Raw genomic sequence first — 24,928 nt, 5'->3', positions numbered from 1 at the left:
GGCTGCTTGACAGACTCTGCTCTTCAGTTTGTGCTCGCAGGCTTGTCTGACTGTTGCTACAGCAACACTCGTTAATGCGAGGGTGCAGAGGTGATACCCGGTGCTTCTGTGGGGCATTATTAAGTGTTCTACCTAGTGAAGCTCGAGGTAAGGGGTTGGCAGAGACACGTATCCAGGTATGTGGGTGCTAAGTGTCAGCAGGCTAACTCCGATTATATAAGCAATGTTAGGTCTCCATGTTAGACTGAATCTGCATAATTCAAGGGTATGAAGTAAAACATGATTTTACCATAACTCTTTACTTCTCCTCATCTAAAAGGCCTTCATGATGGAGTTGACAGCGCACCAGAGCAGTGTGGGTAATGTGCTCCAAGCGGGTAACCAACTGATTGCCCAGGGCAATCTGACAGACGAGGAAGAAGAGGAAATCCGGGAGCAGATGTGCCTCCTCAACTCCCGCTGGGAGAGCCTCCGAGTGGCCAGCATGGACCGCCAGGCCAGGTTGATACACACACATGTACACATACGTATGTCCTATAGAGGTATTGCAATACATTTTGCGGTTGTTGATTGCAAATATCACATGATTTGTTTTCTTTATTTATTTATAAGGTTGAGCCGAATGCTTGTAAAAAAAAACACAAAACATTATTATGTTTGCATTACCCCAAAAATCTGAAATAGCCCATGAAGTAAAGAAGAGTAATCACATTATTCATTATGCATAAACATGAGTTATTCTTGAGCTATTCTCAGACAAATAGTTTTGTTTGTTGTGTGTAGAGGTTTGTGTGTCGCTGCTGTCCACCCCACGAAAATGGAAAATCCAGGAAGTCCAATTTTTGTCCTTATCTCTCATTAGACAATAATAGCAAAGTAAAGTACATAATGAGGTAATTATTGTCGTCGTGGTCGCCCCATATTTGTTGAATATTCTCGATTTATTTTTCACCCAAACATTCAAAGCTCCAAAATGGTATCCAGACAGCCTGAGAAACCAGTTAGCTGTCATTGTATTTTGTAAAGTTACATCTCAAAATTCTGGAAATGTGTGTGTAGTGTGCAGTCATATCGCATCATGAGCCACACATTGCCCAGCAGAGGTCATTCTGTGTTACTGTTGACCTCAGATGTTCAGAGTTTTGCTCGTGAAGAATGTACAAGGCTGCAAACTGAGTGAAGGTGACAATTGATAAGCCTTGAGCCCTCCAAGGCCTAACAAGTCTAACGCTTAATCTATGTTATCAAGGTTGATGACGCTGTAGACACACACACACACACACACACACACACACACAAAACACATTGGTTGATAAATCGTATTCATGATGAGCATTTGTTGACCCCGTTATAAAGTGTATATGTGCTTTTGCATGCCTCACTGTCCGTGGAGTCCGTATACAGCATTGTCCCTTATTGTAGTGTTTGTGAGGTAGTTCAATCGGTCGGTTTCACCTGAAAGATTATTAAACAGATAACTTTCATGTCCTTTCTTCCTCACTGTCTGTGCTGACTCTGTCCCTCCCCAGGCTCCATGAAGTCCTGATGGATCTTCAGCAGCAGCAGTTACAGCAGCTTTCTGATTGGCTGTCGCGAACAGAGGAGCGAATCAAAAAGATAGAGACTGAACCCGCAGCTAAAGACCTGGAGCTCTACAAAGAACAGATAGAACAGCACAAAGTAAATATGGCTTCCCATTCAAATGTTTCCTGTCAAAGCCAAAATGTATTCAATGAAGAACGGGCAATTGATTTAACATGGACAATTAGAACAGAAATCCTGAACTTGCATGAGTCATTCACTGTGTGCCACTATAAAGCTCACTGGCTTCTCTGCCAGCTCTGTTAATGGGTAATATGCCACCATGCTGAATTCACTATTTGCGTTTCTGTTCAGGAGCTTCAGAACGACCTGGAGGCGGAGCAGGTGAAGGTCAACTCTCTAACGCACATGGTGGTGGTAGTAGATGAGAACAGTGGGGAGAGTGCCACCGCTGCCCTGGAGGAGCAACTACAAGTGAGTCATCAGACAGCTATATATATATATATATATATATAAAAATAATATCCTCCTTTTTGTTTTTAGAACTTCATCTACAAAAGCTGGCTGAGTGACCACACATTTTCTATAGATTGTCAGGCTGTATTAAGCCGTTTGCTCTGACAATGCAAGACATTTGAGGACATCACCTTAGACTATGAGAAACTGAATGGACATTTTTCACTATTTTGTTAACCAAACAATGAATTGATTAATCTAGAAAATAATCAACAAATGAATGTATTCAACTTGTTCCTCTCCTTTACATTGTGCTTCTCTGAACGTCCATGTTCGTATTAATGTTTCTCTTTATCCTGCTTTCAAGTCTTTGGGTGAGCGCTGGGCAGCTGTGTGTCGCTGGACAGAGGAGAGGTGGCACAAGCTGCAGGAGGTCTTCATGGTGTGGCAGCAGCTTCTATCAGACCAGGTTGGACATGCAGCACGCTCTCCCTACTGTGTACACAAACATGCACACTGTCTTCTTTTCCCTGATCGCTGAATTCAGAACTCCAAATGTGTTAAATGTTAACGAGGCTGCAGGACACCAGTGCTCTCTTTTTTTGAAGTTAATACTATTTTCTCGCCTCCTCTGTAGAGTTTGTTTCTAGCGTGGTTGGCAGAAAAAGAGGAGGCCTTGAGTGAAGTACAGACCAGCAACTTTAAGGACCCGAGTGAAATGAATACCAATGTGCGCCGATTAGCAGTAAGTAGTCTGCCAAGTCTTGCCATGCTGCTGCTGCTGCTGCAGATACTTCAACAAACTAACCACCTCTAGTTAGTGAACTTTAGCAGTAAGGTCTCTATGTTTAGCGTAGCCATTGATTTTGTTTGTGATTCAATTCTGTAGATTTTAAAGGAAGACATGGAAAATAAGAGGAGGACTCTTGACCAGCTCTCTGATGCAGGACAGGATGTGATATCGCTACTGCAGAGCCCTGAGGCGGGAGCCAGGATTGAGACAAACACAGAGGAGCTGGCACATAGATGGGACAACCTAGTGCAGAAGCTGGAGGACTGCTCCTTCCAGGTGTGTGTGTGTGTGTGTGTGTGTGTGCGTGTGCGTGTGCGTGTGTGTGTGTGTGTGTGTGTGTGTGTTTTCATCCTGAGCTAATAGAGATATTATGTATTTCTGTAACTGGAGCTACTTACTAACTCAACCTACTTTGTATAAAGAGACTTTGGCTCCGCCTGGACAGTGAGAATGTTTTGATTTGGGCTTTCCTGTGGTCTTGAGATTAAAACAAAAAGGGGAAGTAAGATGGGTGGAAGTTCATTGATGTTCATTGAAGACGATGGAAAAAGATAACATTATAAATCTTCAATTTTTCAGTCTGTTTAAGTAAAGTAATGAATAATAAATGACCAAAACCACTGTTATGGGTGTACAATTTTAACTAAGTCGGAACAACATTCAAGAGTGCAAAATGTTGTTTATTTCTGATAAAATCACTGCTGTACATTGTTATTGAGTGTATAGAATAAGTTTAAAGTTAAATTGCACCGTGAATGAATTTGGTCACAGCCTGTTTGGTTCTGACTTGATGAGTGTGGTTGATTTCTGTCTCATTCTCACTGTTGCTCTACCTCCCTGCTAAGGTAATGGAAGCCGTGACGGATGCTGGGATGACTCAGGTGGAAGAGCAGGTCGTCGTGGATGCAGTTGCCGTAGCTGCTGTTGCTGCTTCTATCGCTGACCAGGAGTTGGCCCCACCTGCTCCCCCGAAGAAACGACTGGTGGAGACCGATGCAGAAGTCAGACAATTGTAAGAACTGGGACAGTTCTGGGACGTGTACTGTACACACTAGGCCTCCTTTGTCAGAATAGTGTAAGAATTAAAGACACATTGTGTTCTGCAGGTTTGAAAATAAGCTTTCTGGTGTCCTGACCTGGATTAAAACATGGAAGACGTCCACTCAGGCGCTGGCCTCCACGCACCCCGACACTACGCCTGACACACCAGACCTGCAGGAGACACTGAAGGTAAACCTGCAGTTGATACGGCTTAAGAACAAACAATTCCAACTTAAAGTCTGTGCACGTGTTTCTAAAATCGCACTGTAAATATGTGTTGACAAATCGCTGCAGGGTTTAGAGTTGGACTTCAATGCAAAGGAAGCCACAGTCAGTCAAGTGATCCAGGAGGGACGGGTCTTGATGGACCAGCTGGAGAGAGGTATGATTCCTTTGCTCACTGACCACACAAACCAATCCAAGTTTTGTCACGTTCCAAGACAGCTGCTCGTATTTATTGTTGCTCAGAGGCTCACGACTAGTGGCTCTAACAGAGATCTCATAAGACTTAACTACTTTTCCACAGCTGGTTGGTATTTTTCTGGGTATTTACAAGCCTACGTTTTTAAAATCTGTCAGCCTGGTGGGTTGCGGACTTCATATAACTGCTCAATGAAATGAAGAGGCACTCGGGTGTTTACACTGTTCTGGAGGCAGTGAGGGGTAGTGGAGTATGTTTGTTAAACACAGAACTTTCCACAAAACAGAACTTATTTTCTGACCTTTTTACTCTTGCTAGGGTCTCTTACTCACACCAAAAACTCAGGCTGTGACAGACTAAATGATGTGAAAATCCACTTAAAGTCGACTTAATTAGTTGTTCAGTACATTTGAAGTGAGCCTTTTTGTCTGTTGACTTCTTTCTTTCCCCGCAGAAGGAGAGTGTGTGGACTCAGTGAGGGCGGACATAGACCTGACCCAAACTGAGTGGGATGTGTGTGCGAGGGAGCTGCAGGCAGCCCGCGATCGAGTTCACACTCAAAGCCGTGTCAGGGCGGTGTCTGCAGAGCTGGCAGACCTGGACCGAGCCCTCGAGGAGCAGGATCGGTGGCTGGACTCAACTTCGGCTGGAGAAAAGTGTGACGAGGCTGAGCTCAGAAGCCTGAGCGGAGGATGTCAGGTAAGAGACATTGTCTCCGTCCACATTCGCCCTGATCTCTTTAGTGTGAGTTTAATCTTTAATTTCACCTCCAGCCCTTTCATTAGTCCTCTTACATTCAGCTCATGCTGGCATCTCATAAACGCTTCAGTTTTCACAGCAGAGATGAGACTCTTTAACAGACGGAGTGCTTCAAATGCTTGCAAAGTCAGTAAAAGGTGGACAGATTCAGACAGATAAAACCCTTCATCACACTGTCCTGAAGTGTGGAGTTGAGAATATATAATTTGAGACTAATTCACTTTGAGCAGGAAGGGAAAAAGCACGACTTCATCCTGTAACTTGTGAATTTATCTCCAGAATAACTTATTGTGTCTGTTGCAGGTTTTCCTCTCCTTTTTTATACAGAGAAAAGATTATTTCTTTAAGACGACACTGATTATTCTTAATGGCACTAAATAAATCAGATACAAGGAAATGACTTGCTGAAACATAAACTTTCCATCTTCATTATTAAAGAAGAAGTCAAGAGAATATACTTATCTTGAGCCAAGTTTATAACATTTCCCTTCTGAATCATCGTTAAACAATTCTCTTCTTACAAACGAATGAACTTGCGTCTTCCTCTTATGTTCTTCAGTCCCGACTTGTCCAGGTCACTGCCTCGAGTCCCCGACTGGAGCAGCTTTCTGCAGAGGTGGGGTCCCTAGGAGCTATGCCCTCTCTGAAAGACACCATGGTGGTGGTATCGGCACATCACGCCTCCACATTGCAGCGGCTTCAGAGCAGAGAGCAAGAGGTCAACAAAGGTACTCCTGCTAAACTGTATCAAAATGATATTTTAAAATGGGTGCAGAGGAAACCTGTTCCAAAACTCTGAGGAGGTTTATCGGTATTAACAGTATGTGCTTTTCACTGGGTTTTGACAGCCTTGAGGCATCCTCCTATTTCAGAGAGCTGCAGTACAGGAGATTTAAGCCTTCCTTAAAACAAAGACCCATTTCTCTTTCCTTGCTTTTGGCTCAAAGCTTTCAGGTTTATAGGGAGACAGAAAGAGTGATGGCTAAGATCAGCAGAGCTCAGTCCCACAGGGGTTGTGTAAATTTGACATCGGCTTTTATATGAATCTGTGGACAGCCACAAGTAATGATGTCCTTATATGGCCTCCAAAAGCTCACTAGAAGCACGTGTGTATACGTGAGCGATCGAGTGTAAGATCATCCCTCCGTGCCAGTCCATAGAGACTTGAATGATCCCCTCCACTCCAGACGACAGGTGTGTGTGTGTGTGTGTGTGTGTGTGTGTGTGTGTGTGTGTGTGTGTGTGTGTGTGTGTGTGTGTGTGTGTGTGTGTGTGTGTGTGTGTGTGTGTCACTCTGCCTTTTAGGCTTTTATGATTTTGGATTTGGATGAAAGCCAAGGAAAACCATTTTGTCTCTGCTTAAGGGCCGTTTGCCTCCCACCAGTGCCTCTTTCTATTTCTCTCCCAGTTCCATCTCTGCTCTTTGCGTATATAAACATAGCCATTTTATGAAAGCATTAAATCACCCGGTTATTACAACGCTGACAGACAAGGAGATGAGGAGAGAGACGGTAAGAAGAGCAGGAACCGAAAACAATACAACCATTCAATATGAATGAGGTAACTTTTGTGTATTTTTAAAATGCATCCGTCATACTTAGTTTATTTGTATTTAATCTGTGAACTGTTGTTATTATACATTAAAAGTGACATTTCATGTGTTACAGTTGATCTGGCCTGACTCTGTTAAAACTAGCAGGTTCCTGTACTGCAGCACATAAGACGGAATCACAATTACGTCACAAAATAAAGACAGAAACAAGACAACAACAAAACATGCAAGTCTGCACCGGGATAAGTGCAGGCAATTTAGAACTTGTGATGCGTTCCTGTCTTGTATTGTTTCTTAGAAGTACAGCAGTAAGTGCAGTAAGTGAGCTGTTGGTTTGGATCTGAAAGTAAATGTGAAAGTGCAGTGTGGAGTCCACAGGGGAAGGTTGCCAAAGATCTTATAAGCGCTATCGTATAGTCTTGCTGTTGGTTCAATGGTTTCTTTTTGGTTAGCAACCAAATTGGTCGACAGAAGGGTGTTGTTGGAAGAATGATTGAATTTGAATGTGTCCGAGATAGTATGGATAAAATATTTAGTTTGATTTGATTTATTTCGGTCCGACATAGATAAAGATATCTTTGTGGGATGGAAATACACACATTCTGTCTCGTGGCATTGATAGTTAGATGATTAAACTTATGCATAAGTTGGTTAGAAGAGCGCAGCTAAACGTATTTTGAGACTGTCAAACATCTGGGATCCTCCTGTAAAAACACACACACACACACACACACACACACACACACACACACACACACACACACACACACACACAGAAGGGGAATCCCATACCTGCTCACTGCCCCCTTGTGGTTTTATTCCTGATGCAAAAGTTCTGATACCTTAACTTACTATATAATTCCTCCTTGTTCCAGCTTTGACCAGTCTTGAGGCCAACCAGGTGTTATCGAGCCAGGTGGACGGACTAAAGGCCAGGCTGGCCACCCTGAGAGAAGGAATAGTAGACATCCCGTCAGCTGAGGAAGCAGTGGAGAGTGCACAGGTGAGAAGTGCATGATCTTTATAAATATAGTTATGATTCCAAAAACCATGAGGGAAAAACAAACTTTGCACCAAACTACATTGAAATCTGTAAAATAGAAATATTCTGATGACCAGGAACCCAAATCATGAACTCCTAGGTGAGGTTACCATTAAAAGTATGATCACAAAGTCTCATTACTATTGTTTGACAGAATTAATATTATTAATGTTTTTTAAGGTTTGAGGTTGTCTTGAAGGTTTAACTCTAATAAATCCAATATTCTTATTACTCAAATATTTGTATTCAATAGTCAGTCTATACATTTCCACAATAAACAAATACATTTCACAGTTCACTTCAGCTATTTTTATTATTGCCAATTATATTTATTATTTATAATCCACGTTGCTTTTTCATGCTCATCTTGTAACATTTTTTTGTGTTTTTTTGAAAATAAATCTAATAATATTTCAATAAATAACAACATTAAGTGAAAACTACCGACACAACTGCATACTCGTGTGTTGGAATATATTTTTAAACTATTGTCGTTGTGGTTTATCTGAAGACTGAAGCTGATATCACATGTGTCCTCTGACATCTAAACTAAAATGATTTCATTGTTGTGTCTGCCCATGTGCCTCCACGTGAATCAGAGTGTTAGCCAATGTCAGTTTTCTTTTTTTTTCAAGCACACAATAGGCCCCCTTTATCAGCCAGTCACTTCCCTCTGCACTGTATCAAACCTCTGTGTGGGAGGAAAAGAGTGTGTGTGGGTGTGTGTGTGTGTGTGTGTTTTGGTATGCAGCTTTGTGATACGCGTGTGTTTCTCTCCTCCTCCATCCTTTGGTGGAATGTGGCTCACTCCGAGAGCTCTTGTTATCGTGTTAGATAGGGCATGGTGCCGGGGAAAGGGGCGGGGATGTGACACATTCTGGGCAGCTTGCCCATTCATGCTGCATGGAGCTCCTAACAGCTCAGTGAGGGGGGGCCGCTCAATCACTCAGTCAGCCTGACAGGCGACACACAATCTCATGACGGCATCTCATCTCCCATTAGCAATTAGCCTAATGATAGAAGGTGATAGTCATCTGATTGGCCCAGTGTTGTTCTGTCATGTTTAAATGGATTCATCTTTCACTACAAGTTGTAATGCCGCATTCATGTCAAATTGAAATAAATGTAATTACCAGTTTCCAACTGAAGTAGCAGTGGGAAAGTGGGAAAGTCAATTGTTTTTGAAAGTTTGATTTGCAGCCTAATAACTCTGAAGTGCCTGAAAACCAAACAAACACGAATGCCTCATTTCTGCTAAAGACGTTCAAGATAATTTATCCCAAATGTGGTGGTCATAGCGTTATATTGTCAATGCTCAGTAGTTTTAACCCTCACACCACAACTCTGCAGTCAAACAACTGTCATGAGTCGTCCAGTGAATTCCACGCACATGAAGTCATGGACATAGGAATCTTTCTCATCTCAACCAGTTCGTAGTACATGAAAGCTGCATACGGCTTCAAGACGTTTTTGCTGTGGAACTTTGCGGAGGATAACTGTGGTTGTACTATGTACTTCTGAGGGGGTTCATAATATAACATCACTGAGGGGCAAAATATCAAATTACTTGGAGAAACTTGGGATCAGTATAGAGTAATCACAAGTTGAAAAAATAAAAGGATTCCAAAGGTTTGTCAAAGGACGTGACCGCCACAAATGTTTACATAATCGTGAAGCCTCAGTTAATGAAAGAGATTAGGGACTTCTTATCTTCTTCTCGCCAAGAGATGACACACTGTTAGACATTGTTGTTGTTGTTAATGTTGCTGCATAACAAATTGTTTATAATATAATTGTTCATAAAGAGTTTCCATTACACACAGCTTGGACATGTCGTTTAAAGCCTGATCTCTTGTTCACCGCAGGGCCTGTGTCTGGAGATTGAGCAAACACAGAAAGCTTCTGATTCTACAGAACTACAAAGATGGAGTCAGCTCTCCTCCAGGGCCCATGAGGAGCTGGGCACACTGCAGTGCGTCCTGGGTAGCATGAGGGACAATCAGGTGAAGTAGCTGTGGTTTGTGATACAGAAAGCCTTCGAGTGTTTTTGGTCTTTACTTTAATGTTTTCGATCCATTTGTTTGATGCTGTCGTCAGGTGCGTTTGGTGGAAGTTGAACATTGGTTGGATGCGGTTCAGGAACTGTTGTCTCGTGATTCCACGGGGTTGGGCGGCAAAGAGAGTCTACAGGAAGAGCTTAACCAGTGCAAGGTTAGGGGACAATGCAAAATATGAAAACACTGATTGTTATTTTTTCCCCCAATGCTTTTTGACATTCTTATGGTAAAGACATCATGACGTAACCACTTAAAGGTTACTTTTACAGATGTTTATGTGAAGACTGCAGTCAAAGTATTATTCTTTATCATGCTTTCTTTTTTTTTCTGCTAACAAGGAGTATGTGAATGAGATGGAGTCAGTGGAAGGTTCATTGAAGCAGATGGGAGAGAATGTGAGCGCTATACAGACCGTTGCAGTCCCGGGACTAGCCAATTGGGGGCAGGATAAGTTGGACGAGTGCCAGAGCAAATGGGACACGCTCGGCAAACAGGTGAGGAATAACTTCTCTCTTGTTTGCATAGTTTGCTGTTATATCCCGCAGTTCCTATTCCGTGTATTTGCATGCCTGTATTCATTCACATAACTACGGTGAGATTTTTAGTGTCTTGTTTCGCTGACGAAGGTAATGTGTCACTCCAGCTGCTGAAACATCAGCAGCGTGTGGCAGAGAATCGGGAGAGGCAGGTGAATCTGAGGAAGGACTTGGCGGAGATGCAGGAATGGATGACCCAGGTCGATGAGGAGTTTCTCATGAGGGACTTTGAATACAAGAGTCCAGAGGAGCTGGAAACATCGCTGGAGGAGATGAAGGTGGGAGTGCAGGCTCGGTTATAACATAGTAGGAACGTTTGGAGACCTTTGGGCAAATATGTTGAATCTCTGCTTTTGACAGTGCTTTATTTGAGTGTGTCGGTCTAAGTGTCTTCTTCTGTTACTGTCTCCGTTGTCCTCTGACCTCTCGCACCAGAGGGCTAAAGAGGATGTGCTGCAGAAGGAGGTGAAGGTGAAGATCCTGAAGGACAGCATCAACATGCTGGTGTCCAGAACATCGCCCCCTGGTGGAGGCGGTGCAGAGGAGCTGACCTCTGAGCTGGAGGGGGTTCTCGTTAACTACCAAAAGCTCTGTGACCGCTTTAAGAGCAAGTGTCACACTCTGGAGGTAAAGTGTGTGGGTGTGATGTCCTTCTGATGGCGACCTATGCTTTTCTTGTTGTAAAAAATGTTCTTGCGCATCAGCCTCTCAGTTTATCTGTTTAGACGGAAAAACAAGAAGCGCCTGGTCATTGTGGATTCCAGTTGGCTTTTAGTGTGTTTTTCACAGCCATAAATACTCCTCTAGCACATAATCACGTGAAAATAAGAATAAAATCTTAATTTTATGCATGAATGGTCCAATTTGGCCAGCAACTTGCAACAGTATTGGAATGACATGTTTGTTTACGCGATGTGTCATTTCTCTGGCTCCTTTTTGTTAATTTTCATGCAAAGAACAGGAGCAGCTGGAAGGGCACTGGTTCTGGTATTACAAGCTAATCTGTGAGTGTAAAGTCATAGTTTAAGGCTGTTTTTGATTATCATCCCCCAGACTGCAAGGAAAAGGTCAAAGACGTCACTGAGCTGTGCTTATGTTCATGTATACTCTTTGCCTGATTTCCCATTAGTCACTATTCTCTCTTTGTTCCTAGACTTTTGCTGCTTAATTGAGTAAACTAAGTATTTTTCATATTGTTCTTCGAGATTGTAAGCGAGGGCATGCTTAATACAGCTGTCACTTTGTAGTCACAGTTTTCTTCTGGCCGTGCACAGCGTCATTGAAATGTTTCTGACTGAGTGCTTATGTGTAGGAGGTTTGGTCCTGCTGGATGGAGTTGCTTCAGTACCTGGATATGGAGCAGACCTGGCTCAACACGCTGGGGGAGAAGGTCCAAGCTACTGAGAACTTACCGGAGAGCACTGAGGCCGTGAATGAAGCTCTGGAGGTACAAATGCAAACACGCATGCTGTAATCGCGTTTAATTCATCTGTCATCTTATGGTTTGCCGTTAGTCTTCTTATCTTTCTCTCCATTTAATTCTTTCACTCTTTAAAGAGGAAGATTTAGCTTTTTATGGAATATTTATATTTTTCTGACTTACCCACAGTCTAACTTGTCATGAATTTGTTTCTATGTGTGCAGTTTGAATTTGTTTGAATGTGAGACTAGCTTAGTTCTGGTTAATTTCGAATCAGTACCACCAAAAGGACTTTGACTCAGTGCTATTGTTGGTCTCACTTAACGTCAACATTTTTTCTTTACATTCTCCAATAGTTATTTCGTATCACCCCAAACATTTGTCCCATCCCATGTGTGATTACGAGACACTGCTTTATGTCACATTTCAGAAATACATAAAGTTAGCTAAGATGAAATCTCCACGCCAAACAACATTCCATTTAATATTCTAACTCTGTTAATAACCTCATTGACTTTGTCTCCCAAATTTCTTCTGCTCTGTCTTGCTTCGTTGCTATATCTGTAGACTTGCCTGCGGCATGACTGTCAAACTCACTTTAATCACAGTGCTGCTTCTGTAACATCGCATAGTGATGAAGGAAATTGAAGACCCTTGAAGACAATGTTTCCCCCTCTCCTCTGCGTCCTCATGTGTTTTGGCTGTTTTTTTCCCTCTCTCTTGCTCTCTCTCTCTCTTTCTCCATTCTTCTAAACCTCTCTTTCTCATCCCTCACCCCTCCCAGTTCCCAAATCAGACTCACCCCTCTGGAGGGGGGCTTTCGCTCTCTCTCTCTCTCTGTTCATTACCTCCGGGAAGGAAAAGCACATTTAATGACCCCACGTAAACAATGACTGTGGAAGCCAAACATGTGTCGTCACTCGACAAGCTTCTCTCTCTCACTTGTCTCTCATTTCTTGTTCAGTTATTATCATTTTTCTCTCTTTTTGCCTCCATCTGACACACCCAACGCTGCAATTTCTGCATCTGCACTCCATCTATTTGCTCAGCTAATTGGTAGTAAATCCGTCTTCTCTTGTTTTCTTGCTTCTGTGTTAAATTTTTGGAACTGTGAAGCAGTTCAACTTTCTTGACCTTCGTCGCAGCTTTATCAAAGGACTACTTTATTGGACTACTTTATTTGATCACTTCCTCACGCTCACTTCCATTGCTTCCCTCTTTGCTTGATTTTTATGATTATTTGCTCATAACTTTTACCCCCTTCTCCATCTCGTCATTCACCACCAGTGTTTGGAGAGTGCGCTTCGCCACCCCGGGGACAACCGGACGCAAATCAGAGAGCTGGGTCAGACGCTGATAGACGGGGGCATACTGGACGAACTCATTAGTGAGAAACTAGAGGCCTTCAATTCCCGTAACGAGCAACTCAACCACCAGGTCAGGACCTTGGCTTTGTGTGTAAACAAATGTGGATTTTACTATAATATGATATACGTGTGCGTTTGTTGCTGTAGAAAGAAGGCATCCATTATGTGTTGGATTTCGTTTTCAGTTTCAGACATATGCATTTTATTTTACTGTAGGAATTTGTATTGAAATATATCCTTTGTAAATATGCAACTGTGTCATTTTCACCAAACATCCATGGGTTGTTCGAAGGAAAGTTATTGTACATTGAGATTTATTTTGATATGATACCAAACACATTTATGTTTTATCATATTATAGTAAAATCAATAACATATTTATATTTTTACCATATTTTACATTGTATCAGCACAAACTGTATTGCACTCCATCTATATAATATACCAGCTTATATTCAGCCTTTTCCATCTACCTTTTTAAGACATGAATTTCCCGTAGTTAATTGAAATTGTGCAATATTGACGTCCTTGACCGTGACATATTCAAACACATGGCTTAATGTACGTGTCTCCTTCCAGGCGGTCAACAGGCAGATCAGCCTTGAGCAGCAGCTGCAGACTCTGAAGGAGAACGAACAGGCGCTCCAAACACTGCAGGAGTCTCTGAGCCAGCTGGACCACACACTCACGTCCTACCTCACCGACCGTATCGACGCCATCCAGCTCACACAGGAGGCACAGGTACCGTACGCGTGTGTGTGAGACACACTCACTCACAGTTACCAGACAAGACGGGAAACTCAAGGAAGTATCCAAACTTGATGAATCTTATCTCATGTGGTGTCATCTCACTTGTCTGAAGGTCCTCCTTTCACCTAGAGGCTCATGGAATAGTAGTAAAATATTAATAAATAGTGTTAATATAATATACACACAAAACACATCAGGTTGTCCACAGATGCTTTAGGAAAACTAAGAAATATATTTCATTCTTTGATCCCCAACAGCATCAGTAAGAGGGCTGTCTGTATGAGTGCACGTACACTCATGGTGTTTGTGTTTGTTGTCCTTCAGACCATCGGGGCAGAGATCGCAGCCCACGAGGTGACAGTGGAGGAGATGAGGAAGAGGAACGTGGCCAACTTGCCTCCCACCACCACTGATGGCAAAGCTGCTCGAGGTGGGACCATGCTGGACCAGCTACAGGTAACACTGACTTCTACTGGAGAATATCAGGAACTGCAGGATGTCGTGTCAGACTGGTGTACTATGAATGCCTTCATGTTTAAAGCTGTGGAAGAATCTTGGCAGCACGGTAAGAGAAGTGTGTGTGTGTGTGTGTTACCTGTGTTGTGACACAGATGTATACTTTCTATTCTCTACCGTAACCCACTGCAGAGGAAACTGAGAGAGATCTCCACAAAGTACCAGCTGTTCCAGAAGCCAGCTAACTTTGAGCAGCGCATGTTGGACTGTAAGAGAGTTCTGGACGGTGCCCAGGCTGAGCTTCACATTCTGGATGTCAGGGACGTGGACCCGGAACAACTCCAGTCCCACCTCGGTGGTTGCATGGTGAGAGCTACAACTTTCTCTCTCTCTCTCTCTCTCTTATAAGCAAGCACAAATGGTTTATTCTTTGCAGATTGTGTGGACTGTCTGTGTGCCCATTAAAGAATACATAAACAAAACTTATCTGCCAGCCTAGCTACCTACTTATGCAGATACCATAAGTCTATCTCACCCTCACGCATCGGCTCATTTTCCTTTTTTTGAATTATAGAAACTATACAAGTTGTTGAGTGAGGTGAAGCTGGAGGTGGAGACGGTGATAAAAACAGGTCGACAGATTGTGCAGAAACAGCAGACGGAGAACCCCAAGGCCATGGACGAACAGCTCACTGCTCTCAAACTGCTCTACAATGACCTGGGGGCACAGGTAACTTATTTTTATATCATTCTCCTTGTTCTGACTGCAGCTCATGTTGGATTATACGTAATATTCAATATTTCTTAGATCAATTTAAGACACCTTTGTTTTCCTTCTCTTTACAGGTAACGGAGGGCAAGCAGGACCTGGAAAAGGCTTTGTCACTGTCTCAAAAGTTCCAAAAGGAGAGTGCCGCCCTGGAGGAGTGGCTGACCACCAATGAGGCCCAGCTCCAGCAGAAGAACAGCTGTGGAGACATGCCAGCTGACATTGATGCGGAGATCGCATGGGCTAATGTGAGTAACAGTCCAAACATTTCATCAAATCCCTTCAGCAGGAGCAAAGAAGTGTTTCTGCTTCTGGCCAGTAGGTGGAGCATAGGGACAGTAAGATGTTCCTGAAAATGCAAATCTCTCTCTATTTAGCGCCGGAGATAAAGAAAGAGGACGACTGTGGGGCTGTTGAGAGTGCTTCTGTGTTAAAAAGCGTTCATCCCCCCTTTCCTCTCTCTGAGATCCCAATTCAGTGAACAGGACGACAGTTTTAGTGAAGAAGTGGAGCAGTATGCATTTTAAATGAGTCACCGGTTCACAGTACAGTACATGAAAATGTGTAAAAAGATTCTTCAAATTGAATTTTTTGTTCTCCAGATGCACTTGTCTTCAGCATAAACACACGTTTTCAACTTTTAAAATATAAATGCGGTTGAAAATATGAATATTGACCTGATTCCTGCCTTATTTTTGGTGTGCATTACAGTGTCTGTCTTTGCTGTACAATAACTCCGAACAAGAGCTGGCTGATAAGACAATCATTTATTGAAACATGGAGGTCATCACATAATCACTGTATATTGAACTGTATGCGTGTGTCCCTCCTTCAGGGCCTGCTGAAGGAGTCGGAGTGTCGTAAGGCGGAGCTGTCCAGCTTGACAGAGACCAGTGCTGGTCTGCAGACTCTGGTGGAGGGCAGTGAGGCTCTGTTGGAGGACAAACTCTGTGGCCTCAATGAAGCCTGGGGCCGTGTCCGCACCTGGACCGAGGACTGGCTTAGTGCTGTGCTGGTGAGTGCAAATATTTGATACAGCAAGGCTTAATAAATAATGCTGTGTTCTTTATTTTATGTTCTCTGAGTAAGTCGAAACTCCCACCTGCTTTTTTTTAATAGTTTTATGCTTAAACAATATTTTTATTTGCCATCATTTGCAAATGAACAAAGGCTACTCTTGGGAGAATAAATGTATTTTTTATTTCTTAGCTTATCTAAGACTTTTAGCATGACATTTTTGTGGGTAACGAGAATTCTTCCATCAATTATGACTGCACGTATAATACATAGCCAATGTGCTAGAATAATTAAAGTTTTCGTTTTGAAGTTTATTCAATTTTAAAGTAGTTTTTTTCCAACCTTGGAAGATAAATAAAGACATTACAAGGTTATTTATTTACGACCCAAATAAACGATTCCTCATTATGCTTTCTAAGCCGAGTGAAGAAATATACTAAATAAACAAAACAAGACATGCAAATATTCTCTTCAGTAATAAATATATATATATATATATATATATATATATATATACTATTTGAAGTGCAAATCATTAAAAGGTATTGGAACCCTCAGAGAATCTTTCAAATGTCTTTGTTTTAGATGAAGTAGTAAATGGTGAAAACACAGAGAGACCTTTAGCAGTAATTCATGTTCTCATTGTGTATGATTGAATGGAAACATTGAGCCCTTGTTTTATATTGTATGGGAGCAGAGTCACCAGAATGAAGTGGAAATCTTTGACGAGAACTTGGCTCATATCAGCACCTGGCTCTACCAGACCCAGATCCACCTGGACGAGACTGAGCGGCTCGCCCCGACAGAGAGAGAGAAGGTGGTAACGGTAAGACGGGAAGTTTTCACATTGTGAGAGAGAAGCATCACGATCAATAAAGGGAGAATGACCCTAAAGTCAGGATACAGCACACCCGGTACATAGGAGATAGTTACCAGCCTCTCCTTTTCCATATTATCATTGCAAAGTTATTAGATTATACGTCTGAAAATATGTAAGAATTGGCAGAGCTTATACTTTGACAAGCAGTATCTAACGGTAGTTTAGAATTGCTTTATGTAAATTACACTTTCTCTGGCAAGGAAATGCATTCTACAAGAATCCATCAAGAAAATCCCCTCCTGTTACCTTGTGGTATGCAGAGGTTTTAAAGCGTTTCTTCATGAAAGGAGTATCAAGGATACGATCAATCATTTCTAAATTTACCATTTTGGATCGTCCACTGTTACAACAGAAATAGTTCTTAATAAAAATGGCCAACTTCACCAGATGGAATAAAAAAAAGAGAGTAAAAGCGAGTCTGTGCAAGAGAGGTTTGTTGAAGCATGGGAAAGAACACAGTGAGGAAGTGGAGGAAAGAGTCTTTCACCGTAGCTTCAAATAATTTATCTACCAGTTATATTAAATTCTTAATGCTTCCCTTCCTCTCGCCGTGTCATGAAGGTCTCCACTAAATATCAGCTGGTGCATGGCCCTGCTAACCTTCATCAGTACATGCTGTGCTGAGCTCTTTCTTCTGTACCGAGGCTACCCTGCCACCCGGTCTGAGAGAATGACTGATGGCATAAAGTGATTTTAGTCTGTGGTCTGTCCGCAGAGCATGCTGGAGGAGCTGGAGGACATCAGTCTGCGTGTGGACAATGTGAGGGACCAGGCCATCATCCTGATGACCAGCAGGGGGCCCGCCTGCCGCGATGTGGTGGAGCCAAAACTGGCTGATCTCAACTGCAACTTCGACAAAGTCTCCCAACACATCAAAACTGCCAAGGTACAAAAGCACTGTATGTTACCTAAAATCACTGCATAAAGCGAGCCAATATTGTGTAACGCATTCACTAACGAACATCACAGTGTGAAATGAAATCCTGCTAAACCGTAAAAAGGTTTACCCGTGCAATAGAAAGCATGTGGCATAGTCTGTACAGTCACTTCATCTGTTCCTTGTCTGTTTTACATTCAGATGATGACATGTCTGCAATCAGGTGGCGTTGAGTTGAACCAGCAGGTACCTCAGCAGGTACAGAGATTTCATCCAAACTATGTACATACAGCTGCCAAGCCTTTCGGAGAAAATACTGGAGTCGGTGTATGATCACAAATTATACCACAGCTGAACAAACAGAAGCATGCAGTCAGGTATTTTACTTGTTTTGACTTGAGGTCCGTTTCTTGTCATCAGGTCATTCACAGCCAGGGGATCCGAAAAGAGAGTCAGAGTCGGACTCGGGTCTCCAGTGAGGTGACGGACCTTCAGGCAGAGCTCCGGGACACGCTGAGGGCTCTGCAGCAGCAGCATGACCCAACAAACATCCTGGATGAAGACGAGGTAAACAAGGTCCCCTTTAAAGTTTGTCCTATTGTAGCATTCTTATTTTGTTTCCTAAAAATCTCAAAGAAACAGAACTTAGAATAATGATGATTCGTAATGATGGTCATATCATGAGATATGTACCCATACGCAAGGCACGAGCAGCCAAGTAGTAATTGCTTTGTTAAAATGTAGCCCCAAATGTAGTGTTGCTGATAGGGAAAAGGGCACTCTATCTGTTGTCTGGCCAATATTTGTTATTAAGGCTTGTCATCTCTAACAATTTCCCACAGACATTTGAAAACATGCACAGAAAATTATTATTCTCTTTCCGGAGTCCTATGGGATTTTCTATGAGGAACATGCCAGGCTACAGGCTATTTAAAGCTGCCACCTGATAAAACACGCTTTGATTGGGCATTTCAAGGACTAACAAGTCTGGAATGCACTCTGTGTTATCAAGGTTTATGACGTAAAACACACTGCCTGAACAGACCTGACCAGTCCAAAGCAAGGTCACTGTCCCAGTCGGGAAGCTCTTAGTGTGTTTTTAAACAGTATTTTCCCGGGAAGCGTCTGCATCGTCTGCTGATGAGCAAAGGAGCAACTAACAGCTGATGTCAGTTTCTGGTGTGTAGGTTGTTACTTATGGTAACTGAATCGATAGCTTTAAGATGTATTGGAGATTGCTGTAGTTTACTAAAAAGAATCTCTGCAATTAAGTTGGATTTGAATTGCTTGGACTCTTCATTTGACCTGTCTGTGTCTCTCTCTGCACCAGATGGATGAGGAGAAAGCCAGCGTGGAAGACTTGTTGAGAAGAGGAGACGAACTGCTCCAGCAAACATCAGACGAAGGCCAGAGGGAGGAGTTCAGGCTCCTACTGCTCCGGCTGCAGAGTCAATATTCTGCTCACAGGGTGAGATGCATATAAAATATGTTGTGTCTTCCTCAAACCAGGTTTATATGGGAATGTTTTTTTTTATCTAGGAAAATGTAGCTCTCTATCTTATTGTGTTTGCACTGTTGCGGTTTACTCACTGTGTGTGTGTGTGTGTGTGTGTGTGTGTGTGTGTGTGTTTGCCTGCTTTAGGAGTTGAGGGTGCTACGACTCAGGCAGGCCGAAGTATCTGTGGAGTCGTCTACTCGCATCTTCACAGAGCAGATAAGAGCCGAAGTGAGGGATTCACACGTGGATAAGCACATGGTCCGTACACTGACACTATCTAGGATGTTCCTTTAATGGCCGAGCTGTGTGTTGTGCTTGATTGTGTTGACCGTAGTGTGAGTTTAGCATACTGTGACATGCTGTGTTATCAGGTGGCACAATATGCGTTCATAGAGATATTGCTTCTCTCACTGCTCTGTGTTTTTCTCATCTTCGGTGTAGGAGATGTCTTCAGTGGAGCGTAGCAGCGCCCTCCCACTGAGGCCCTCCGACTACCTGTTGGACATCAACAAAGTGCTCCTTGCCATGGCCGACAACGAATTGCTTCTGAACTCCTCTGAGCTCAGCGGCGGGCTCTACGAAGACTTTTCCTGCCAGGAGGACACACTGAGGGTGGGTCATTGTAAATGTCACAAAAATGATCTGATATTGTATTGTTTTAGCTTTTGTTTAACAGTTTTCACAAAGTTAATCAATAAAATAGCAGAAAAGGGAAAGTTAATGGACATTTTGTAGTAGAAATAGAGGAAATGATTTACTTTAAAGCACTTGCTCTGCACCTTGTGGGGAAAGCTTTAGAAAACAAAGTGTTCTGGTATCAACCATTCTGATGTATGGGGACACTGTGCTGTCTCTTTTCCTTCATCTTGCATTTGTCTTATTGTAGAATATCAAAGAGAATCTAGAGCGTGTTGGTGAGCAGGTCGCAGGGATCCACGAGCGACAGCCCGATGCCATTCGGGATGCTTCCCCTGCTGAGGTTGCCCAAATCGGAGACGGCCTCACACAGCTCAACGCCGAGTGGGACCGCATCAACCGCATGTACAACCACCGTATGGGGTGCGTGCGCCAACTTCACACACAAACCTGTACAACAGATCACACTGTACATACATGACTAGAAATAAGGTGGCGAATCAAACTTGAATACGTTTGCCACAGAAAATTGTGCGACTTGGGAGACGAGAACAAGCTGCGGTTTTCAAATGTGAATGTTCGTGTCAGGAAATGTGGTCAGAGCTGCAGGGACACTGAATGCCAGCTGTCCGCTAGTCGGGAGACAGCAGGAACAGATAAAGAGATAGACCAAGGCACACAATCAAGCTCGCTAGACACACACACTGACCTTGATGACTATCAACACAACTCCTTGGGCATAAACAATCTCATGCCTATTCACATTTTCACTCACTCATTCACTTACTGACACACACACACACACACACACACACTGGGTGACCTTGACTACCATCAACACAATACCTTTGGCGTAAACAGTCTTTATATGCTGAGTACAGAGTACTGTGCAAATGCTAGAATTAACTCGTAGGCTAATTCTGTGCACACACAAATGCGAAAGCACTCTGTCTGCAATCGCAATAACCTTTGGGCGTCATTAAAAATCAAAAGAATTGAGTGTATTTTGTAAAATTGCTCATCCAAAACTGATTTCCTCACCTTGTCTCTCATCAGATTTGTTATGCTCCAAGCGGTGCTGTAAGAGGAAATAGCCCTCATGCAGACCGTCAATGAGATAAAGATCTGTTTTTTTATATTAGGCGTTTTAAGTAATCTGTCCATCTATGCTGATTTATTCAATAGTATCTCTGTGAACGTTCCTGTGCTGTCAGGGGTTCCTGATTGTTATGACATTTGTTGGTGTTTAATAGAGGTCAACTTGTTCCATTTTTCCTCATCATAAACCGAGGAACTAAAGAAAATACTTTGTTTGATTGCTCCTAAATAACAAATTACAATCAAAGCCTGAGTTGCTAAAATGATCTGAGCTTTAAGTTTAAGAAGTAGAATGAAAAAAAACCAACCTTAAGCAGATTATGCTGATTATCAATGTGAATTTAACTTCCAGTGTGGATATTTAGTCGAAAAGAAATGGGGTCCTATGCAAATGTTTCAAATGTCAACCAATGTTTGCAATATGTTTAGCATTTATTTGTTGAGATTTTCTTAAAGGGACAGTGTGTAGCATTCCGGGGTAATATTTAGAAATGGAATATGCTCTTAAAGCTATTAATGGTAAAGATAGTAAAGATGGCCTCTGAGCGAAGTAAAAGGCTCATCTTACCGCAATTTTGGTAAGGTGAGCGGAGAGGTATTCTGTTGGTTGCCATCTGCAACCACACACTAGATACCACCAAGTCTTACACACTAACCCTTTGTTCATCAGATTCCCTGTTACATATTTCCATTATAGATATACTGTATGTAACGGGTTTTAAGTTTACCTTACAAACATTCTTTACAACTTTTGAATGTAAATCATACTCAAAGACCTGGTGTGTGTGTTTCCTTGTTCTGCTGCAGGAGTTTTGACCGCGCTGTAGAGGAGTGGAGGCAGTTCCACTGTGACATGAATGACCTGAACCAGTGGCTGACTGATACAGAGACACTGCTGTCAGAGAGCGTTGGCCCTGATGGACAGCTAGACCTGAACTATGCCCGACAACACCAAGAGGTCAGTAGAGAGTGATGAAGCGCGTGAATGTCTGAATACGAGTTTTGTGCAAGTCTGTGTGTGACTGCCTGAATTTACATGTATACTGGTGTGTTTCACATGATTTTCACATTAGCATTTTGTCTCACCACCACAAAGACCTGCGTAAGTCTCACTAAGTGCAGAGTATTATATGTTCTTACATATTTTTTGTCATTATAGAAAACTTTCATGGTATTCCACCTTTGTCATTATAACACTAATAAGTCAAATATAGACTCAGAATATCCCATACAGTATGCTTACAAGCTTAAAGCAAGATTATTACCTTCCCAGGGTGCACTAGTAAAATGTTTGAAATATAAGCAGCCAGATGTTTGGAAATGTTAGACCAGAGATATTTGCATTCCTCTCGTGGGAAAATGGGTGCAATACTGTACCTGATAAACAAACACACTAGCACAGCTACTTGTTCGTTATGCAGAGCGAGACAGCGAGAGGAGAACTGAAAAGTAAGATGAGAAGGGGCCTCTAATTTAGCTTTGTTTGATTTGAAAGCGCTAATTTAATTTCCAAGGGTTAGACTGAGGTTCTCTGAAGCTTGCTGCATTATCGCTGACAGCGCTATCGCCATTAACACCTTTTATCGGTGTGATTTGCAAAGTCCGAGCTCCACTCCATCTGCTCTTTTACATGTTTTCACAGTCGCAGAGATTGATGCGAGGGATCAAGTGGATGGGAATTGAGAGATCAATTAGCTGACTCGCCCTTTAGCGGTCTTCACAATCGCTCACCCTGCTTCAGGGGTCTGTCTTGGCAAGTTAAATCTCTCTTGGTGGAAGTAGAGATTTAGCAGTTTAAATCTTGATGTGCCACAAATCATGCCTCTGTATCAATCAGAGATGTGCTTGGCGAGACGGACTTGAGCTGGGGGATTTGGACCTGAGTGAATCGGCTTATGCTGTTTGATTGATCCACGATTCAACCTTTTTTTGTGCTCATGCTCTCTTTCTTTCTTTTAAACGTGTTTTAGGAGCTGGAGGACGGTCTTGTCAGCCACCAGCCCGTCCTGGCTGAACTGACCCGCACTGGGGAGCAGATAATTGGGCAGCTGTCATCCCCTGACGGATCTCTGCTCGAGGAGAAGCTAGACAGCCTCGGTCAGCGCTGGAGAGCTGTCAACCGCCATGTCCTTGAGAGACAGCGCAGGTAATGTATACTTGGGAAAACACACAGGATGTTACTTCTCCTGTGGATCAAAAATATTAAGAGGATTTGGTCAAATGTGGATTTTGACACATATGATAAATATCATTGCTGTGTGTACAGTATAATGTAGCAAAGAGGTCCCTCTCCATCACCGACGGTCTTTGTTTCTTTATCAGCGTTTGGTAGGTTAACATTATCAGTGTGGCCAATCAGTCTATAACAGTAATTTAAATGGGCCTGCAACCTGCAGGAAATGGAGATCCTAATCTGAGTACATAATGTGGGTGTGTGTGTGTGTGTGTGTGTGTGTGTGTGTGTTTGTAGGATGACTGGAGGAGACCCGGCCCTGTCAGACCTGGTGAGGAGAGGCGAGGTGCTGGCTGTATGGTTGGAGCAGGCAGAAAACGCTGTCAGCTCCTTACCCGTTACTGCCACCGACAGCAACCTCAGAGAACTCAAGGTACAGCAAGGCCCAAACATGCTCGTGTTAGTGTGCAGGGTTTTTCTATTTCTGCTCCAGAGCTGAAAGATTCAGTTATTTTTATGGTCAGCTGACTGTTTTTTTCCCTTTTCTTCTTTTCCCCTCTGCCCTCATGTTGCTCTCCGTATCTCAATCACAAGCCAAACCTGTCAAACCCAGTAAACACATGGAAACCTAACTCACGTCTTTTGATTTTTACAACACAGTTCTGTTGAAGAAAATACAATCACTCTGTGTTTTCGGTCTTCATTCCTTCCTGACAACCACCTCAGTCAGACTTTTCCTCTGTGGACAGTGGAGACACATTGCAAAAAGTACAATAAAGATGTTATGTGGCTTTATGGAACAACTCTATGTTCTACTGCTGACATTCACAGAGTTACTTCTTGATTTCATTTTTCTTTTGAATTATTTCATCAACAAATCAGTCCGTCTTCATGGAATTAAGGGTCAGCGCTTTTTCCCTTGCAGGTCCTTGCCGAGGAAATGGATGCACAGAATGAACGTCTCGGATGGGTTAACAAGCATGCTCCTCAGATCCTGGCCAGTCCAAATGTGAGCCCTCAGAGCAGAGACCAGCATGTCGGCAAACTGAGAGCCATCAACCTCAACTGGAGCAAGGTGCAAACTTTTAATTAGTTTGTTATTCTGCCTCGTCTTCCAAGTTTTTGTATCGGGTGAAAGGTGAAGGCAACTTTATACTGTAAACATTGTAATACTGTAATGTTCACCGTGTTTTACAACATCGAGACGGCTGCAACACGTCCTGTCCTCCTTGTTTTCTTCATTTGCCCTTTGACATTCTCTCCTCCTAATTGTTTACTCATCTTCTTTCCTCTGCAGGTGACCCATGAGTTGTTGGACAAAGTCTCGGAGGTGGAGACCAACCTGCAAAGTCATGCCCAGTTCCAGGACAGGATGAGCAGGCTCACTAACTGGGTCGTCGTCACACACCAGACAATCATGACCAGGGGCTTGAGCCCCGGCCAAGCACAGGTAGATCGCCTGAATACAATACATCACAAGACACCCAACATCACTGCAAATCAGTTTTTTTTAATCACAAACATAAATGTTGTACCTAAAGGGAGTTCTTTCCTGTTGTAGTCTCTGGAGGCCTCCATGAAGGACAGGAAGAAGGACCTGGAAGACCTGCTGGCTCATTCTATAGAGCTACAGAGACAACAGCAGCTGCTGCCTCAGGAAAAGGTCCCAGTTTCCATAGCAATATGATTTAATAATGACGTACTGCTAATTGTTACATGTAATTATGCCATATTGCTTGTTAAAGTGCCTCAAATGTAATTGGCTGTCCTATTAAAAGCTGATGCACT

At 42.8% G+C, this 24,928-nt stretch overlaps 1 protein-coding gene across 2 annotated transcripts in view; it reads left to right on the top strand.

Moving 5' to 3' along the window:
* The window catches only part of LOC116398807 (utrophin-like), a 97,906-nt gene that overhangs the window by 26,949 nt on the left and 46,029 nt on the right, over positions 1–24,928 (top strand). For both annotated transcript variants that reach the window (XM_031875456.1, XM_031875455.1), the window contains 39 exons: positions 320–501; positions 1,530–1,680; positions 1,897–2,016; positions 2,366–2,467; positions 2,636–2,743; positions 2,888–3,067; positions 3,637–3,803; positions 3,898–4,021; positions 4,127–4,214; positions 4,708–4,952; positions 5,572–5,740; positions 7,440–7,567; positions 9,472–9,609; positions 9,704–9,817; positions 10,002–10,157; positions 10,307–10,477; positions 10,635–10,826; positions 11,512–11,646; positions 12,907–13,056; positions 13,566–13,727; positions 14,061–14,192; positions 14,385–14,558; positions 14,767–14,922; positions 15,039–15,209; positions 15,797–15,976; positions 16,676–16,804; positions 17,574–17,744; positions 17,937–17,993; positions 18,156–18,302; positions 19,066–19,203; positions 19,378–19,491; positions 19,675–19,845; positions 20,120–20,292; positions 21,775–21,925; positions 22,938–23,113; positions 23,438–23,573; positions 24,066–24,215; positions 24,438–24,590; positions 24,702–24,803. In XM_031875456.1, coding sequence (XP_031731316.1) covers positions 320–501; positions 1,530–1,680; positions 1,897–2,016; positions 2,366–2,467; positions 2,636–2,743; positions 2,888–3,067; positions 3,637–3,803; positions 3,898–4,021; positions 4,127–4,214; positions 4,708–4,952; positions 5,572–5,740; positions 7,440–7,567; positions 9,472–9,609; positions 9,704–9,817; positions 10,002–10,157; positions 10,307–10,477; positions 10,635–10,826; positions 11,512–11,646; positions 12,907–13,056; positions 13,566–13,727; positions 14,061–14,192; positions 14,385–14,558; positions 14,767–14,922; positions 15,039–15,209; positions 15,797–15,976; positions 16,676–16,804; positions 17,574–17,744; positions 17,937–17,993; positions 18,156–18,302; positions 19,066–19,203; positions 19,378–19,491; positions 19,675–19,845; positions 20,120–20,292; positions 21,775–21,925; positions 22,938–23,113; positions 23,438–23,573; positions 24,066–24,215; positions 24,438–24,590; positions 24,702–24,803 — 5,763 coding nt within the window. The remainder of the gene's footprint in view (positions 1–319; positions 502–1,529; positions 1,681–1,896; positions 2,017–2,365; positions 2,468–2,635; positions 2,744–2,887; positions 3,068–3,636; positions 3,804–3,897; positions 4,022–4,126; positions 4,215–4,707; positions 4,953–5,571; positions 5,741–7,439; positions 7,568–9,471; positions 9,610–9,703; positions 9,818–10,001; positions 10,158–10,306; positions 10,478–10,634; positions 10,827–11,511; positions 11,647–12,906; positions 13,057–13,565; positions 13,728–14,060; positions 14,193–14,384; positions 14,559–14,766; positions 14,923–15,038; positions 15,210–15,796; positions 15,977–16,675; positions 16,805–17,573; positions 17,745–17,936; positions 17,994–18,155; positions 18,303–19,065; positions 19,204–19,377; positions 19,492–19,674; positions 19,846–20,119; positions 20,293–21,774; positions 21,926–22,937; positions 23,114–23,437; positions 23,574–24,065; positions 24,216–24,437; positions 24,591–24,701; positions 24,804–24,928) is intronic.

The sequence above is a fragment of the Anarrhichthys ocellatus genome, unplaced genomic scaffold (genome assembly GCF_004355925.1).
Source record: "Anarrhichthys ocellatus isolate YVR2014 unplaced genomic scaffold, GSC_Weel_1.0 scaffold91, whole genome shotgun sequence".
NCBI classification, from domain to species: Eukaryota; Metazoa; Chordata; class Actinopteri; order Perciformes; family Anarhichadidae; genus Anarrhichthys; species Anarrhichthys ocellatus.
This window is presented reverse-complemented; position numbering and strand designations above follow the sequence as displayed.